Source organism: Jatropha curcas, chromosome 5 (genome assembly GCF_041381405.1).
Source record: "Jatropha curcas cultivar XTBG-Jc1 chromosome 5, XTBG_Jcur_1.0, whole genome shotgun sequence".
Classification (NCBI taxonomy): domain Eukaryota; kingdom Viridiplantae; phylum Streptophyta; class Magnoliopsida; order Malpighiales; family Euphorbiaceae; genus Jatropha; species Jatropha curcas.
Window position 1 is genome coordinate 2,730,416 of NC_143155.1, and position 21,360 is coordinate 2,751,775.

General features: G+C 28.5%; 1 protein-coding gene and 1 pseudogene across 2 annotated transcripts; both read left to right on the forward strand.

The window, feature by feature from the left end:
* The first annotated feature begins 4,789 nt into the window (after positions 1-4,789).
* Positions 4,790-6,552, forward strand: LOC149496045 (cytochrome P450 71B34-like; annotated as a pseudogene). The gene is made up of 2 exons (XR_016320939.1): positions 4,790-5,694; positions 5,834-6,552. The product of XR_016320939.1 is annotated as a cytochrome P450 71B34-like (transcript).
* Positions 6,553-15,555: 9,003 nt separating this feature from the next.
* Positions 15,556-19,070, forward strand: LOC105637240 (cytochrome P450 71B10). The gene is made up of 2 exons (XM_089720945.1): positions 15,556-16,467; positions 18,221-19,070. The coding sequence occupies exons 1-2, from the start codon at positions 15,773-15,775 to the stop codon at positions 18,843-18,845; spliced, it is 1,320 nt and encodes a 439-aa protein (XP_089577071.1). The 5' UTR covers positions 15,556-15,772; the 3' UTR covers positions 18,846-19,070.
* Positions 19,071-21,360: the final 2,290 nt, after the last annotated feature.

Sequence of the window (21,360 nt, forward strand, 5' to 3'; positions counted from 1 at the left end):
ATTTGCTCGTATATTTTGGATTATCTGTTAGATATGGATTCAGGTATGACTTAATTAACTTTCCAAGATAGGATATGATGTACGGGGGAAACCTGATGGCTTGAGTGTAAAAACATGGTTAGTTGAGTTTTTTCTATTTTTATTTTTATTTAATTCTTAAATAAAAATTCATCTTTGTTGATAAAGAAAAAAGATAGTAATTATAGTTAAAGAGAGTGATAGATTTTTTTTTTTTTTTAAGGTAAAGAACAATGAAGGGTCCTACACTGTTAAATAATATTTCAAATGAAAGAGAGGAAAAACATAAATAAAAGGATGGTTAATATAACAATCCAAAGGGCTTGAAAACTGAGTTAAAGTATGCTATTTTAATGTCTAAACAGATATATAATTAGAAATTCCTCACCTTCTCCGTTGTGCCCTCGAAGGGAGCAACTCAATTTTCAACGATATTGATTAATTTGATAACTGTCACTACTTTTATCGTTATATCAGCAGGATTTTCAGTTATTTTGATATTTTGAAGTAATATGTCACGTTCTAAAATTTCTCATACAAAGTGATATCGAACATCGATATGTTTTATCTTTGCATGATAAACTTAGTTCTTTGCTAAATGGATAACACTCACTATGTCAATGCACTTTTTTATGCTTTTGTCCAATTTTCATTTTATCAAATAATCCTTGAAGCCAAATCGCCTCATTTACATTTTTCAACTTTTTTTAACTTAGTATTAAAAAATCAAACAAATTCAATTATATATATATATATATAATTGAATGACTGAACTGATAAAAGATTTACAGTCAACTAGTTGGTGCTACTTAATTAGCAAGTGGGCCTACTTTTTGCTAATTCGGTTTGATGAGTAATTTACCAATTTTTCTTTGTATTTTAATTAATTTTTTTCCCAATTATGTTTGTTAAGTTTTTTTCTGGTAATTTTAATTATAAAAATTAAAAATTTTGCAGATAAAAAAAATAATCTATTGCAGAATTTTGTAAGCAAAAACTTGATTTTTGAAATGTGGCATCCCTTTGACTGAATTTACAGTGTGTTCTGTGATTTTTGTTAGTGCAATGCAATTTTTAATTAGTGAATTAACTAATTGTTAGTACAATCCAATGAATGCCAATTATATATATATATATATATCACTTTGTTCTTTTTATATCTATTTATTTATATCTAAGTCTTTCAATTTTTTTTATTTATAAAGACAACACTTTAATTTTTTTTTTCCATAAATATTGATTGTTATTATATCATATTGTATTAGATCATATTCAATTCCAGCAAAACCAGTTAGATAATTTTTCTATAAACAGAAGAATTCCACATACTATAAGACTCTAAGGTATCTATATATCTATGTATCTCAACGTGTAATCAAAGCAAAATGTGGAAATAAAAGGATTTCCGGGAGAAATAATAGAATGTGAAATAATTACGAGATATCTTGAAATATCTTTTTGTCAATCAAAAAAATTTAGTTTATTATTATTATTATTATAATATATATATATATATATATATATATATATATATATATATTTGGATAATTAATATATAAATAGATAATTATAATTTTCAATTTTTTGAATTTTAGAGATTTTTTCCTTAGTTTCTAAAATTTTATATTTTAAATTTTTAAATACTACATACACATAATATTTGAGTAATTTATAAACAAATACATACATAATTATGACTTTCAAATTTTTTAATTTCAAAGATCTTTTCGCTAATTTTTTTTAAAAAATTCTAAACTTTAAAATTTTTGAATAGTGCACGCACGAACATAATAAATTTTAATATTTTTTAGTTCATCTATTAAATATTTTAAAATTTAATCTAATCATTTTTAATAAAAATTTGTCAGTTCATTGAATCTATTCCATTTAATGTGTTTATTTTAAATTATCCAAAAAAATTTTATTTAATCTATTTATACTATATATAAATGTGGAAATAGGGAAAATAATGATATTTTCGACAGTGTTTTTGGTGAAATTTAAAATATTCTGAAATAACTTATGATAGCCAATTAAAATAATTTTATCTTAAAAAATATTTATAATATCTAATGTAATTTTAAATATTTTTTATTAGGAGAGAGAAAAGGATAAGGAAAAATCTTTAAAAATATCTAATATTTGATTGTAATTTAAAATATTTTGACTAGAATTGATTTTTGAATTTTTTTTTATTTTTTTACAATTTGTATTTGATTTTTTTTACATTTATTTTTAAATATTATTTTTCTTTATATTTGTATAATTTGATTGGATATGTTCTTTTACTTGACTTTAGTTTTTTTTTTTTTTTTTTTTTTTTTTTTGTCCATCAAACTCAAATTTCATTAAATCATGGCTTTCCAATTGAAGAAGGGGCTGATTTTTAATATTCAAATTGGAGTAGTTTGTTTTCTTTAGTAAGAGATTTGTATCTTCTTGTAATAAAAAGATGGTCTCTTGATGATTAAATAATTTTAATTTTTTGAAATTTTTTCTCTTATATCTTAAATTTGTTTGATTCGAAGGAAAATAGTATTTAAAAAACTGGAAAAAAAATTAGAACTATATATTTCTATTTTTGATTACTTTTGAAGGTTTTAAGGATCCGTACATATGAATATGTTCATTTTTCTAATGCATTAAGTATATAATACTGTCATTATAGCGAAAGTAATTATTACTATTATTTTGGCTCATGTTATTTTTAAACAATTCAAATCAGTTTTTCAAGGAATTTTTTTTTATTTTTTTTACTTCTCCATTATTAATATATATAGATATTGATAAGGGTTAGGGACAGAAAGAATGAGGATTGAGTGATGGTTTGATTTATTTTTTAGATGGTTTCAAAAATCTACATAAATTAGGAGCTGAAATTAGGTTTAGGGGTTATGGTAAACTTTACTTTAAGACCATTTCATTATATAAAATAAGTATATAGAGACAAGATTACAAGTAGTTTTTAGGGCAAAGTGTAATATAAATGAATATTTTATTTATTTTAATCTGAATAAAAAATTTATATTTTAAAATTACGTAAACAAAAAAAATTAAATGAGTATAAATAATGAGTATAATAAACGTGCAAATGCACGTCATAAAAAAAAGACTAATTGAATTAAATACTTAAACAATTTAAATTTAAATTTTGTATATAAATCTTACGACTTAAATTTATGAACCGACCAGTACTAGGATTTGGGCATGCTCAACTCCACCTAAATCCGCAACAAGCCTAAACAGTCGACGTTTTAGATAAACTGAGTCTCAAGCTCATCATGCCATAACTTTTACATTCATTTACTCAAATGTATCACGGGCTTGCGGTCCTCAATTAACTTTAAAATAAATCCTTAACTCGTACATCTTCAGTATATAATTTTAATGAAATCTATTATACAACTCACACTTATATAATTGCGGAACTCTACATAAGATTTATGCATCTACATATTAGGAAAGAAAATACAGTAATCTAAAACATATATCCTTTGCTTTGAAGAGACTGATTGCAGTAGGGGTTGATGGAAGAAATGACCTAATTGAGACAGGAGTGAGCGTTTCAATATAGTGAATAGAGCTAGATAACATCTCACTCAAGGAAGAAAAAAGAGGACGTCTCTCCTCTTTCTTTCTAATTGTGCAAAAGAAACGCCGAGATAAGGAAGAAGTAGAATCCCGACGTAAAGGAGAGGTTGGACGAGGGTCAAAGTAGTTGCTTGTGGCCATTGATCGGCAGTGAGAGGCTGAGGCGGCACTGAGTTTTGTGAGGGAGGATGATTGATTTTTTTTTTTTTTTTTTTGTGGTTTAGTTTCAACTAGTTATTTCTAGATGGGTTCGGTTCGGTTTAGTAGTTTTAAAGTGGTTCGGTTTCAATAGTTTTTACTTGGCTTTCTTGATTTTTCTTTACTATTCTTTGGGTTGGGCTTGGTTTGAGTTTGGATTGGTTTTAGACCGGTAATTCTAGATGATGATAATAATAATAATAATAACAGTAACAAAAATAATAAAACAATATGTATAACTATAATATAAGACACAGAATAACTAAATTTACTAATTTATTTATTTATTTATTAATGGAATTTATGCCCAGTACATTTTTTCTTTTCGGCTTATTTCGGTCCAGCCTCCAACCAATATTCTTATTTAAAAATGAATACATGTATTAACCATACTATTGAAAAAACCGTGACTATTGGATCAAAACTCTCTAATTAATTTCAACTTTAATTCTACATTGCACATAAATTTAATGGAATTTTGGAAGAGATTCTTGGTTTTCATTAATGGAATTTGATTATTAGTTATATATATATATATATATATATATATATCAACAACCCCCACCATTTATAAATATTATATTGGGACAGAATCATAAGCACATGCATCACATTTTAAACTGGAAAAAAAAAAAAAAAAAAGGAAAGAAGGTTGAAAAGTATGGATCGGATGCATATACAGAGACACAAAGAAAGGTGCAATAAATATCATCACCATCTTTATTTATCATTGAAGTATTATATGCAAATCCAACTTTTGTAACATTATAAAATTATATATTATTTAGAGACAAAAAAAATTTATTTAAGTAGTATTTGATAAAAAATGAAGTGTTTAATGTTAATCATTGACTAATATAAGAAATAAAATTAAAGATAGTTCATGTATGATTGACATGTGAAAACATGTGATAGGAAGTTATTGGAGCAAGCTCACATATAAATATATCACAACAAACACCAAAAAAGAACCAGGAAAAAAATGGTTTCTCCATCTCTGCTTTTATGGTTACTTCCGCTTCTTCTTGCTTTATTTCTTGTTTTAGAAGGAGGACTAGGAACTAAGAGAAAAGGCAAGAACCTCCCTCCTGGTCCTCCTAGACTTCCAATAATAGGCAATTTACACCAACTTGGGGCCTTACCTCATTATTCTTTATGGCAACTATCCAAGAAATATGGTCCTGTGATGCTTCTGCAATTTGGTCGAGTTCCTACAGTTATTATCTCCTCTGCAGAAGCTGCAAAAGAGCTCTTTAAAGCAAATGACCTCAATAGTTGCAGCAGACCTCGCTTGGCTGGTACTGGAAGGCTATCTTACGGCTATCTTGATATAGCTTTTACACCATATGGAGATTACTGGAGAGAAATAAGAAAGATTTGTGTACTTCAACTTTTTAGCGCTAAAAGAGTTCAATCATTCCAGTCCATTAGAGAAGAAGAAGTGGGTTTTTTAATCGATTCGATTTTAAAATCTTCTTCAGCCTCTTCTTCTCCTGTTGATCTAAGTGAAAAGACTTTGTCTCTTACTGCAAATGTTACTTGTAGAGTAGCTTTTGGGGAAAGTTTTCAAGAAAGAGGATTTGCCCATGAAAGATTTCAAGAAGTGATTCATGAAGGGTTGGCTATGTTGGGGAGTTTTTCTGCAGCTGATTTTTTTCCTTATGTGGGTTGGATTGTTGATAGGCTTACAGGTCTCCATGAAAGACTAGAAAGAAACTTTCAAGAATTTATGAGTTCTACCAAAAGATTATTGATGATCATATCCAAAAGGGAAAAGCAGATCCTGGACTTGAAGATATCATTGATGTCTTGTTGGAAATGGAGAAAGATCAAACTGAATCTGGTGGAATTCAATTCTCTCAAAATCATATCAAAGCAATTCTCATGGTACTATTCTTACTGATTCTTAAAATAAGTTAGAAATTTGAATCTTGATAATTTCTCATTTTGGATTTACAATTCTAGTTCTTAATTTTGGCTTCAATTTTGCACTCTTAGAATAATTCAATTTAACATTATATATCAGAATATATTTCTCGCTAGAGTGGACACTGGAGCAATAGTCTTAGTCTGGGCCATGGCAGAACTTGTTAGAAATCCTAGAGTAATGAGAAAAGCACAAGAAGAAATCAGAACTCTTCTTGGAAACAAAAAAGAAAAGTATCTGAAAGTGACATTGACAAGCTTGAATACCTAAAGATGGTATTGAAGGAAAAAATGAGATTGCACCCACCAGGAACACTATTAATACCAAGAGAAACCATGTCACAATTCAGCATCAATGGCTATGAAATTCATCCCAAAACTCGAATCCAGGTAAATGTGTGGGCGATAGAAAGAGACCCTAAAACTTGGAAAAATCCTGAAGAATTCTTTCCAGAAAGATTTATAGATAATTCAATTGATTTTAGAGTCAGAATTATGAATCGTTACCATTTGGGGGTGGCAGGAGAGGCTGTCCTGGTATCATAATGGGATTGGCTTTGGTGGAGCTTGCACTTGCAAACCTTTTGTTTTGTATTGATTGGAAGTTGCCTAACAATATGGAGGCACAGATTAATATGGAAGAGATATTTGATCTTACTGCTCATAAGAAAGAAGCTTTAATGCTTGTACCAATTAAATATCAACTCATTTAGAATAACGAATAGATGTCTCAATTAAATCGACTTGAGAAATTATAGTTCCGTCCACCACGTCAACTATAGACCCATAAAATGAAATAAAGTCACATCAATAATTTATTTTTTTAGCTTATTTTCTATTAATTCTTTCACGTTTCCAGTTTAGTTAGAGATAGGAAACGTAATTGTATTGTTTTAAAGTTACTGATGTGACAGTACTAGTAAATGCAAATTATTGATATTGCTTTATTTCATTGGATGGATTTATAGCTGATGTAGTAGACGAGTATATATATATATATATATATATATATATATATATATATATATATATATATATATATATATAAGAATAGAACCTTCAAAATTGACGTGGCACAAAATTAGAGCTTTGAAGTGCTCATTTGCATTTTTTCTTTTTGCATTTTTAATTCATTGTTTTATTATATAACTATTAATTATTCTCATTTATCAATACAAAGTGGGAAATTTATATTTGTAATAGCCTTTGTTTTGTATTCTTGGCAATCAATCATTTGCCTTAAATGTGAATGAATATTTCATAAATACAGTATGCAAAAATAGTGTAAATAATTCCTTTTCGCAACATAAATAAATAAATCATTCCTCCATTTCTTTTCTCTCTTTCCTCCTCTAGGAGAGGAAGCTACCGAAAACCAATAACAATACGGCAGAGGAAAATAATAGAAGCTTCTATCACAATTTATGATCGAAGTTTTCTAACATGCCACACTATTTATATTTGCATGAAATTTGGTGAACTTATTGGTTCACAAATCCTACCAAAGTAATACTTTCTTTTAATGAAAGAAATCAACTAATAAGATCTCTTTGCCTTTTTTTTTATTAATTATTATAACATTTGTGATTTTGTTTTATTATTATTTTTACAAATAATGAAAGATCTTTCAAGATTATTAGTTGATTTATTTGATTAGTTTTTAGTTTTTATCTATTTTATTTACTATGTTTGTGTATGAATTGGACATTTGGCATGGTTAAATTTGGGTTGTCAACCGGTTTTTTTTGTATCTTTTTGTTTAATTTTCTTCTAAAATGTAGATTCTCACACGTTAGTGAAATAATGTCCTTGATATATTGATTCACATCTGGTGCACTCGGATTTAGACTCAAAGAACAAATAATTAGCAAATACTCTTTTTATTTTATTATGGGAGTGCTAGATCTATATTTATAAATAAATATGAAATTTTTTTTCTAAATTCAAGAAAAAAAATAATGAAATTTTGACACTTTATTTCTCTTTTTTTATTGATTACTTAGGTGAGTCTTGAAGAATGATAGGACTAATAACAAAATATTATAATCCACACATCGCGCGAGCACGTGACTAGTAAATATATAATTTTTAAGGTATAAATGCTTACGTGGCAACATATTAGAGTATGAAACTAATGATGTGCCATTTTTTTTTTCATTATAATTAATTTTTTTTAAATTTAATAAAATCAAAAAGTTTTTTTATTAAATAATGGAGTTACAAACTAATAAATCTTAATTAATAATTTTTTACATTTAATAAATATTAAGTTTTTTTATTAAATAGTGATAGATTTAGAAAAAATCTATCCATAACGCCCATGTTGAAATCTACAAGATATGAACAAAAAGGGGAGAGAAAAGAGAGGCCTTAAACCTGTAACCTGCTTAAGTTAATAAAAGAATAATAAATAGTTATAATTGAATGAGATATCGTGTTATCTATTGCATAAATATTGCATAGATATTGGCACCTGAGTAGCGTGTTTATCACTTTATATATGAATATGGCGTCATTTTATTTAGACCGAGTTCAAATACAGAAAATGAATCCAAAAAATCAACTCCAAATAAGCAATCAATCAAACTCAATTAGTTCAACTACAACAAAACTTTAAGCAATTTCAATTTCAATTTCTTTCCAGTTCATTATATTTTCTTTCCAAATTACTCTGTCACAATTGCAATCCTTGTAAAAATAGTATTTTTAATTCAATCAATCTCTTTTCTCTGTAAAATGTTCATGCAATCTCTATTTTTCTGTATGATTTTTTTAATTTTAGCCGTTAATGAATCCAATAATTAGGAGTTTATATAGCGCATTTATTTCTATACTTAATAAACTTTGATAACTGGCACCAAATATTTAAATAACTTTTAAAAAACCTTAACTTTTTCTTTTTAATATGAGGTATTAAGGCTAGTATCCATTTTAACGGTCTATAAATTTGAGTAATCCTTGCTTGCTTTTAGAGGCAAAAGGGATAATTAGCCCGGAGAGAGTTTGTGTTGCGCAAGATCAAACCTATAATTTAAGTTATAGTGATCGACCCTGTAAATGCTCAATGGTACTCAGCTATCCCATTTTGCTTAAAACCTTAACTGTTTTTACAATGCAAATGAAAGTCATTATTATGCTTGCTTCTACTATTGCTAGTCAAAAGTGAAGAGATAATGGACCTACCCAAGGGCATTTTCTTTAATTTACAAAAATTAAATTGTTTTCTAGACCTATTTAATAGAAAAGACAGGCCATCTACCACCATGAATTAATAAATTATGCGTAAATATTATTTCTTAATTCTAATAAAGACCTTTAAATAGTTAACAAATTTGATTTTTCTCAAAAAAAAAAAAAAATCATTCGACATTTTTAAAATTTGAAAATTGAGGTCCTTACTAATGTAAATTTCACCAAGTTCTAAGGATAACGACACAACAATTACTTTTAGAGGCACTTTCAATCATTTAAAATCACTCAACGGGAGCCAACAGTTGAATCTTACAATATACAGACTAAATAGTATAATTAAAAAAATTGAAGTCTGTATTAGTACAATTGAGCAAAATCTAAAAACTATAAGGTGATTACTCCTTTTAAATATTAATGAAATAATATAATCTTTTATTTGATAAAAAAAATATTTATTTAATAAATAGAAAATTGTGAGCCAAATAAAACACTGGTATTGTAAGTCAAATTATTCACATGCTGATTAATTTTCACATTTGGTTTTAACTTCCTTCTAATATTGAAACTCTTCTTGTTTTAGATATTACTCATTAATGAAATCTTTCTCTTCCTTCTTCAAAAGGAAAAAAGAAAAAAGAAAAAAGAAAAAATTAAACACCATTTTCTACTTCAAAATAAAATTCACTAATAAGTTAAATTAAACACCATTTTCAAAAGAAAAAATACTGATACGGATCCACTATCACCAAACACCTATGGAGGTCAAGGGAACAAGGACCACAACAATGGCAATCCATTAGTACTTCCTAGTGGACCAATCACAAGGAGCCGTGCAAAGAAGTATGGAGCAGCCATGTCCTTATACATTCAAGACCAAATCACACAAGAGCTCCATGATCTTGCTTTCAACAAGTGCTATGAAGAACTTGAAGGAACACCTAAGTTTCTCACATTAATGGAAGCACATGTTGAGTTGGAACCTGAATTTCCAACACATGACATGCCTAGACCATGCTTGGTTGGCACGCCCGTGCAAGGTGGCACGCCCCAGGCCGTGCAAGCTTCTGCCTCTCAAGGAACAACACTTGATTTGAAGCACGCCCGTGCCAACTAGCACGCCCCAGACCGTGCACTCTTCTGCCTCTCGCGAGGGAAACTCATACATGCGCGCACGCCCGTGCCAACTAGCACGCCCTAAACCGTGCACTCCTCTGCCTCTCGCGAAGGAAGCTTTACATTGAAGCACGCCCGTGTGCATTGGCACGCCCTAGACCGTGCAACCCCCTACCTCTCATTAAGCTAGTTAGTTTATTTTGAGTTTTTGCTGTGTTAATGGGTTGGGCCTCCTATAATTCGGCCACCCTTGATTAATTAGCCTTATTTTGTTTAGATTTAGTCAATCTTTAGTAGATTTCGATTAGATATCCAAATCCTTAAGTTGTTATGATTTTGTTAGTCATATCCTTAGTTAATTTAGATTTGCAAAATCCTATTCCTTAGCTAACTCTAAATCCTTTAAGGGTCTGGACCTCTTAGATTAGTATAAATAGCTTGTTATTTTGTAATTATTATTATTCAATCAATAAATCAAAAAGAGTGATCTTCTTCTTCATGCTTAGGCGTGTTCTTGCTTTAGAGGGTGTGAGATTGCATTCTTCTAATTGCATCAAGAATCAAGGTAAACTTATCAATTCTTTGTGGCGTTTATCTTATTCTTCTACTCTATTATTGGTGTTCTTGCTTCTTTAAGCTTTGGGTGCCATAGAGGGGAATTTATTTAGATCTTTGATCTCTTCCAAAACTTGTCATAGAGTTCATGGAATTTATTTCTATTGGGTTCCGCGTCAACTACAAACTAACCAAAAAGGCAATCACCTCCACATACTAAAAGAAGAGGAATAAAAATCAATTGAGCCCATGAATATGTTTAGCAAGATAAAAAATGTTGGATTTAACCTTTTTAATCAATTTAAACCCTAAATTTGTTTAAAATGATTAAGAAGTTTGGGTTTAAGGTTTTGGGTCAATTTATTTCCCTCTCCCTCGAACTTGTTTAAAAATAATTAAAAAGATCGAGTTTAATACTTTGGGTTAATTTAATTGCTGATTCTTCATTGTATTTATAAATATTTAAGAATATAGTTGAGATTGGGCTATATAATTTAGTAAAAAAATTAATTTAAATATGAAATAAAGGAAAACCATATATAAAGTATATTATACCCTCTTTACCTTGACTAATGATTTTGAGTTCATAAATATAGATTAGTTTGAACATTTTAAAATTGATATGAAATTCATGTATTTCTCATGTTCAACAGATTAAAGTTATAGTGCATGTTTTGCAAATTTACAAGTGTTATAAAAATGACGCTTTTATAAATAAATACATATATATTATGAAATTAGTGGATGTCTTATATAGGTTAGAAGTCTGTATTTTTAATTCTTGTGAACTCTATCTTTTTAATTTCTATAGGACTCTATTAGGATTCCACTTATTTATATATATATATATATATATATATATATATATATATATGAACTCTGGTTAATAATAATGACACTCTCATTAATAATAATAATAAGAATGATATTGCATCTTCAATTAAATCTTTGGTCTAAATTTGACCCATTAGACAAAGATAATTATTAGTCATTTTATGATGGCTACAACTCTAAGTGTTTTAATTATCGTAGCTTGTTAATTGTTATATTTTATTTAGCCTTCTTATACAATAGTTCAATTATAAAATGTATGGGCAAAATAAAATATTCAAAGTAATTATTGGAAACGTGAGCTGACTGTGCTTTTAACTATATCCAAAATTCATAAATGTTTAATATTTTTATATCCTTGTAGTATTGACATTATTGTTTTATTATAATTATTGTTATTTATCGGCATATAATTTATATGGGTACATATTTTGAGATCTAATAGATTTCTTTGTTAGTAATATTATTATCATATTTGGAGCCTATATTAGCTCTTAATTTAAAATTATCAATGATATTTATACCTCGAATATACTCCTGAAATAACAATATCGAGAGGAAAGATTTAAGATATATTTTGGGTTTATTTCTTATCCTTTTATCATTGAGCAAAATAAAGAGATCTTAATAAAGATTATGAGGCCGCCCAACTGGATTTTATTCCATTCTTTGAAGTGAATGGAATAAAATATATATGGGTATATCAATATCTACTCAACTAGATTTGATGCATTCCCTGAATTAAATGCAATTATATGATATTGGGCATGAATAATGACAAAGATGTACTTGTCATTTAGAATACCAGTAAGATCACACTTGAAGTATCTTAACAATTATGGTGGCCACATAATTAAGAATAAATTTTACCACTAGAAGTGGTACAAATAATGTGTCATAGATGAATATTAGTTATCTATTTGTTATACACCAAAAAATGGAAAAACAAATTTGACTTTGGTAATAAAAGAATATTTAAACGCTCCGGAAGAACGAATATTACTACTAAGAAGAATGCATAATGCATTATTTTCAAAAATATTCATTAAAAATGGATATGGTGGTAAACCAAAAGATTACAAATCCAATTACTTTATTATTTGGCATAATCAATTTGACCATCTTGATCAATGATGATGCAAACAAGAAAAATTTAATCCTTATAGGGATATTTCTTGAAGAACCAGAAATTTGAAGAAATCTATTGAATTTTTCATTTTTAGTTTGTTCTTAAAGCAAATTAATTATTTAGCAATTGCCAAATGGAGTTCAAATTGAACTACTTGCATTTTTTAGAATATATAAAGGTTAAATCCACCATGTGGATCATTAAGATGTTTTATGGATGCATTCAAAGGATAGTTACATCATATTATTAACTTGTAACCTGAAGTTTGCAAAGATTATTGTTAGCTTGCAACCTGACTTTGTAAGATTAATTTGTGCAATAATTTGATTAAAAATGCAATTTCCAGATTATGCTAGTAAGCTAATTTATCTTGAGAATGATGATGAATTTACACATTAGACCTTTAATGATTAACACGTGTTAATTTAAATAATTTAGGGTAACCCGCTGTTGCTTTTATTTATGCTCAAAATGATTTAATATAATCATTTATTAACTGATTGCAATTAATTTCAAGGCCATTATTATGATAACAAAGCTCCCTATTTTTGTAGCTGGACATGCTATTATATGTAGTAGTATTTACTCGCATCAGACTAATAAATTATTATATGTTCTCCCTTTTACAATTAATTTTGGATCAAGAACTAAATATTACCCATCAAGGAATTTTTAAATGTGCGCTATATTTTTCTAATAACTCCACCACTACGCACTAAGTTAGATCCTCAAAAGAGGTTAAAAATATATGTCGGATATGATCTAGTATTAAATATTTAGAACTTTCAAATAAGAAAGTTATAGATGCCAAATTTGCTAATTGTTATGAATCCCGACATTGGAGAGAGGAAATAAGTTGGTAGAAAAATAATTGATTGGAAAAGAATTATCGTTATTATATCTTGATTCTCATACGAGGCAATATGAATTTAAAAGTTTAAAAGATAATTCATTTTGCAAAATATTACAAATTAATTATCAGATATATTTCTTGATCCAAAAGAGAAATAAATCTTACATACTAGCTGCAAATGCTCCTATTAGAATTGATGTCCTTGAAGGACAAACTGCCTATGCTAATGAATTTGCGACATGCTTGAAACATGGTAGATTTGGTTCCAAAGATAAAAAAAAAAAAAATGAAAGAAAAGGAGCGAATATTTAAGATTGTCAAGTTCTAGAAAGTAAATTCTAAAAGAAATAGTGTCACTGTAGTCAAAATGATTATCATTATTAATTCAGTTTGAGATCATTTCATTATATAAAAGTAGAATTAAGTACATAAAAAGTAACATTACAAATAGCTTGTGCGGCAAAATGCAATACAAATTAACCACTTGTATTTATTTTAATTTAAATAAAAACTTATGGTTTAATATTATATAGATAAAAAAAATTAAAAGAGTACAAAAAATGAGTATATAACGAGCATAGTCAACAGGCAACGCATGTCATATAAAACACTAATGTGCGACGCATGTCATATCAAAGACTAGTTATATCCAAAAGAACAAATTAAAACAAACTCAAAATTTGTGATGTTATTCCTTTTCTTATTGTTAAATACGTATTAATCCTTATATGTAAATTATATTACGAAAAAAACTTTTGAAGCTAGGACGGTTACAAAATAATAAAAAAAAAAAATCCTAGCCCATCTCTTCTCTCCTCTTCATTAAAATTTTTTAACTGTTTCTCCATCAAAAATACAAGATATGATAACGCCTCCATCTTATTTCTCTCTTTTTTTTTTTTGCAAATATTTATGTATTTTGTCAAATAAATTATAGATTTATGTTTGTTTGATATGGATCTATATAAATTATATTTCCTTTATTTTTTTTAATTTATCTCCATCTTGATTTAGAGAGTTTGTCTAGTCAATCACTTTAAAATTCTATTAATTTTTCAAGTTCACCTTCCAATAATTTTCATTAGGATTTCATAGATCATTGAATGATAACTATTTTAATTATAATAGTTTTGTTTTATATCCGGGTTTCAGGAGAGAGCTTTTGTTCTCTTTGTATTATTTGTATTAATTTGAAGTTATTAATGCAATTTTAATAATATTATATTCAAACAAAATTATAATCTACGGATTGTGGCTCCGTTGTCAATGCAAGCTAAGTATGTTGAAAGAACTCTCGAGTTCAATTCCCACTAAACACTTAACTATGACTAAGCCCGCGCCAGTTTGGGCGGTGATTTGGATATATATACTAGGAGCGCAAATCAACTGCTTGATATTCAGGTCCACGAAGACCTCATTTGAAATCTTTAATAATATTGATCTTCATCTATTAAATTATGAAGCTAGTTTATTAAATCTATTAACGAGTTTTTAAATCTATTTTTTAAGTTAATCGTACTTAGTTTAACACTTTTTGAGTGCCACTAGTTTTATATTACTCCCTTTGTAAGCCTACTATTTTTAGTAAAAGAGATATTCGGAATTAGTCCCGTGAACGTAGTCTACTGTTTTTCTACTATTTGTATTTTTTTTGGAAACACTTTTTGAGTGCTACTAGTTTTATATTACTCTCTTTGTAAGCCTACTATTTTTAGTAAAAGCAATATTCGGAGTTGGTACCGTGAACGTAGCCTACTATTTTTCTACTAGTTTTAGTGGAAGAACTCTCGAGTTCAATTCCCACTAAACACTTAACTGTGACTAAACTCGCGCCGGTTTGGGCAGTACTCAGTAATAAGATTTGGATATATATACTAGGAGTGCAAATCAACTGCTTGATATTCAGGTCCACGAAGACCTCATTTGAAATCTTTAATAATATTGATCTTCATCTATTAAATTATGAAGCTAGTTTATTAAATCTATTAACGAGTTTTTAAATCTATTTTTTAAGTTAATCGTACTTAGTTTAATAAAGCTTTTCCTCATTTAACCTGTTTAGAAAAAGAATAAAAAATAGTATTGGGTTTGGTGTGATAGTTTTTTTTCCTATATATAGTATTCTCCTCTGCTTCGAATACATGCTCTTCCAACACAAAAAAAAAATGGCTTCTTTTCATCTACATCTGTGGTTATCTCTTCTTCTTCTTCTTCTCTTACCCTTCATTTTTCTTTTGAAAAAGAAACTAAATAGCAAGCACCTTCCACCAGGTCCTCCTAGACTTCCTATAATAGGAAATTTACACCAACTTGGGACCTTACCTCATTACTCTTTATGGCAACTATCCAAGAAATAGGGTCCTGTCATGCTTCTCCAGTTTGGTCAAGTTCCTACACTTATTATCTCATCTGCAGAAGCAGCAAAAGAGCTTATCAAAATAAATGACCTCAATAGTTGTAGTAGACCTCGCTTGGCTGGTACTGGAAGACTATCTTACAACTATCTTGATATAGCTTTTACACCTTATGGAGATTACTGGAGAGAAATAAAAAAGATTTGTGTTCTTGAACTTTTTAGTGCTAAAAGAGTTCAATCGTTTCAATCCGTTAGAGAAGAAGAAGTGGGTCTTTTCATAGATTCGATTTTAAAATCTTCTTCTTCTTCTTCTCCTGTGGATCTTAGTGAAAAAATTATGTCTCTTACTGCAAATGTTACTTGTAGAGTAGCTTTTGGGAATAGTTTTGCAACAAGAGGATTTACCCAAGAAAGGTTTCAAGAAGTGATTCATGAAGCTTTAGCCAAGTTAGGGGGTTTTTCTGCATCTGACTTTTTTCCTTATGTGGGTTGGATTGTTGATAGGGTTACAGGTCTCCATTCAAAACTGGAAAGAAGCTTTCAAGAACTTGATGAATTCTACCAGAAGATTATTGAGGATCATATCCAAAAAGGAAAAGAGAAGCATGGACATCAAGATATTGTCGATGTTTTGTTGGATTTGGAGAGATATCAAACTGAATCTGAAGGAATTCAATTCTCTAAAAGTCACATCAAAGCAATTATTGATAGAGATATACTATTAACCATGCATATGTAATAGTATAGCTATGCATGATTTTCTATTGACAATTATTTCTTTGTATTTAATTGGAAATTTGCATTAAATAAATGTTATTAGCATATGAACAATAATTGTGATTAGTACATTTTGTATGTATTTAATTGGACCAAGTAGAGAATGGATGTTTAGTACTGACTGTTAAACATATTCTCTAGGACATTAGAAATAATGTTTATTGTTCTTAATCTTGATTTATTTTAATATGAGCAAACACTGATTGTCTTGTGCTTTGATTCATTAAAGGGTGAGTTTCATTATTGGAATAATATTCTCGGTGAATTGGACAAAGATATTTTGTGTTTGTGAAATATTAATTAATGATAGAATCCATGTCTCGGTTTAGAGATTGATGATGCACTTTAAGTAAGTTTATAAGGTTTCATAGTGTAAACCCTGCAGGTGGATATTGAATCCGACACATGAAATAAGTTGAGCGACAATCTTAAAGTTATATTGTGATTTAAATAAATTGTCAGTAAGTTATTTAAATGACAGCATCTGTAATCTTAACGTGGGGAACATTATTTTATTATGTTGTGGAATTGTAAAATAAATAAGGAGTTCAGTCATGAGTTTTTAGTGGAATAATTCATGATTAATTATAATAAGAATATGTTGGTCTACATAGGTTCTTATTATAATTAGTAGCCTGATTTATTTTATTCCTGCGGTTCCTGTAGTGCCCTAATTATTTGGAAAGTTAAGGGTGTATTAAATAATAGATAAATTATTTAGTTTTAAAATAATTGATATTATTTTAATTAAATAATTTTTTATTTAATTTATTTTATATTAAAAAATATCTTCCTATCGAAGAGAGTTTTTTTTTAATATAAGATTGGAAAACCCTAAGAATAAAGAGACGCACGTTATTCTATTCTCTGCCACTCAGAGAGTTCCAAAAGAGAGATAATTAGGGATTACTGCGGAAGATCGTGGGTGACTCCAAGATCTCTAGAAAGAAGACCGGTGAGCGATTCTGCGCTTCAAGAGGTCAGTTTATTGATTTGTTCGATAATGTTTTTAGTTTGCCTCATATGGTTTCGTTAAGGGTTGTTTCCGCTTTATACCCGCTCCCATCAATTATCATGGTAATATTCCTATTGATTCTTAAAAACTTTGTTTTGTTAGTGAATTAAATTAAAAAGAAATAGAATAGCTAGTCAATATTGTTTTTTCATCAAATATTGTTTTTTATAAATTTGAAAAATATCTATTACATATAATGAATTATTTTATGATTAAACATTCAACTAAAATTTAACATTATAAATTTGCTATTGGTTAAAATAGTTATTTCAAGTTTAAATTTGAATCAAAATGATGAATAGCTATTCTATGTGATAACAATTATGCTCTCTTCAAATTCAACAATATTGTATGGTTCAAACAAGACGTTAATCTCTTCGTTCTTTAATTCTTTTTCTTCTTTTGTTTGCTAGTTATGAATTAATTGAATTGATTAGTTTAGACCAAGTTCATGGGTTTACTAGCCCAAACCAATGAAAAAAGAGTAAAACTATATTCCATTGTTGAATCAAAGCATTTGCAATCTAACAAATCAATTAATTTACAATTAATTCTGACTGATAATTTCTGATAAAAAAAAATTTTAGAATTCACGAGCAATCCTTAGTTCTGACTTGAATTTTTAACACTGTTAAAATATTTCAATGTAATATGTACACATGTACATCAGAATATATTCCTAGGTGGAGTGGACACTGGAGCAATAGTATTAGTCTGGGCTATGGCAGAACTTGTCAGAAATCCTCGAGTTATGAGAAAAGCGCAAGAAGAAATTAGACGATTAATTGGAGACAAAACAAAAGTATCTGAAAGAGATATTAACAAGCTTGAATACCTAAAGATGGTGGTGAAGGAAACACTGAGATTGCACCCACCAGGACCACTACTAATTACAAGAGAAACCATGTCACAATTTAGCATCAATGGCTATGAAATTTATCCCAAAACTCGAGTCCATGTCAATGCATGGGCAATTGGAAGAGATCCAAAAACTTGGAAAAATCCTGAAGAATTCTTTCCAGAGAGATTTATTGATAACTCCATTGATTTTAGAGGGCAAAATTATGAGTTTTTACCATTTGGTGGCGGCAGGAGAGTCTGTTCTGGTATGACTATGGCATTGTGTTTGCTGGAGATTGCGCTTGCAAACCTTTTGTTTTGCTTTGATTGGAAGTTACCTGGCAATATGAAGGAGGCAGATATTAATATGGAAGAGGCATCTGGTTCTGGTCTTGCTACTCATAAGAAAGAAGCTTTATTGCTTGTACCAGTTAAATATAAACTTGCATAAAAAAGAATAAATGTCTCAAATAGCCTGCTATGTTTAATATAATGTTAGTACGCATGTGCTTAGTAGTCTTCTTGTTGGTTTATTTCACTGTTTAAATCATGACGTAAGGGAGTATCCTATCCTAAACTTAGCTTTTAATTTCTTAGAGCTTGGCTCTCCTCTTGTATAATAAAATAAATTTTAGGGATGGAATTAATAAATAATTTGTTTGATTTGTGAATCTAATGGTAGAATATTTTTATATTCAAAATAGTGTACGAAAAATTTTACCTAAATCCGGTCTATAGCTTCACTCATGGACTAAACCAATATAATAAGATTTATCGTTGAAACAATGATATTTTTGACTATATACCGGGAAAAAAAAAAGAATAAACTCGGAACACTTTTTAAAGAATTCTTACTATTATTGGTTTGATCCGTAAGCGTGGCTATAGACCCGGTTTAGGCAAATAATTTTCTATTTATTAAACATAAATTTAATTGAAAGTTGAATAGTATGTTTATTAGTATTTATTTTATTTTATTTTATATAATTCTTCTTCTTAGCTAAACTACTAAATATTATATAAAATAAAATAAATACTCTCTTTAATGTTATTGTTATATATATATCACATCATGGTTTTTTTTTTATATTAATCATGAAATTTAAGTTATTTAATTTTATTCTTCTAAAAAAAAGTTATTTAATTTTAATTAAAAAGACTTAAATTTCATAAATTCCTTGCAATAGAAAGGACTTTAATTTGATCAAACTCTTATTTTTCATATTTTTATAGAAAATGAAGAGATCAATTTGCCGACCACATTTGATTTTTGTCCTTGATTTTTGTCCTTAAGTCTAACTGGCATGAGTTGATTCAAGGGACAAAAATGTGTATCCGCATATTTTGAGCTACTTGTATTTATATTCGTGTAAAATTTTATTATCCATGTCCATCTTAAACTCGTTTAAATAACCGTTTAAGTATCCAGGTCTGACTCGTTTAAAATTTTACTATTCGTAATTATTTCAAATTTGTTTAAAGTAGTTCTTAAATGGATAATATATCCATAAGTATTAAATTATTCAAATATAAACTTATTTAAAATACACCTTTTACCTAATAATAAGTGGGACACCCGCATGTACCTATGACTAAATCCATTTAATATAGTGAGCTACTTGTAATTATTTTAAATTATAATTATTTAATTGTTATATATTATTAATATTTTTATGACTCACTAATTAAACCATGACCTACCTCTTAAACTAATGATCCCTTCGTATTTTGCATCCATACTTGAGAAAAATCATCGGAAGGATCAAGTAAGGAGCCTCATTTCTGCAGGTGTGGACGGCAAAGTTGGATTCACAATTCATGGATGGATAGTAATATAGGTAGGAGATTTGGTACTTGTGAGAACTAGGGATGGAGAGAAGGGGACATGGCCTTCCGGCTTCAGAAATTTTTTTAATTACTTTATAAGTGTTAATTTAACTATAATTTAGGAATATCGAAGTTTGTTAAACATAAAGTGTAATTGTAATTGCTTATTTCAATTATAAAGTGTAAAATAGCAAATAAAAGCTTATATTCTGGCCTAGTTTAGTCCACGAGCTAATGCTGCTACTTTTGCAGATTGGCATGCCAAACTTGGTCATGCTAATTCTGGCCTAGTTCATAAAGTTTTCGTTCTAATAAATTAGCTTGTAATAAAAAGACATCTCCTTTTGCACCTTGTGATGCGTGTTTTTCCAGCAGAACGCATAACCTTCCATTTCCTGATTCAATGTTTCAGACGACACAACCACTTCAATAATTTGTTCTGGGAACCCTCACCAGTCGCATCAGTTGATGGATATCGATATTATTTTTATTTTGTGGTCACTATAGCTATAGCAAATATTCATGGGTCTACCACTTCAATTAATTTATTTTAGGGACCCGCATCAGTCGCATCAATTGATTTTATGTTTTGTTTTATGGTCACTATTGCAAATATTCATGGGTCTATTTCTTAAAACAAAAATCTGATGTTTTACTTTTACCAACCTTCATTCAAATTCCCCAACTTGTGAAAAATTATTTTAATATATCTATTCAAATGTTTCAGGCTGATTAGGGAGGTGAGTTTCAGGCATTATCTGGTTATTTATGTGCAAATGTTATTACCCAACATGTGTGGTGTGAACAAAACGGTTGTGCTGCATCTCTCAAATACATGAAGTTAAACGTACTTACTAATATAATTAATCATTAACTACTTAATCATTTTCTTGTAATCATATTATTGATAAGCTAGCTCTTTAACCATAGTTGCACTTCAATTGAAGTTCTTAGCGAGTTAGTTTATAGATTGAAAGACAACCAACTAATTTTAGGTCCAAAGGTCAATTTACCATAATTTTAGACCTTTTTTTATAATTTATTTTTGTAATATTCTTTTTATTTGTTGAAGTTCAAATAAGCCAAAATGTTATAAACTATATAAGATTTACTTAAACTTCGGTTAAATGTTTAAATTC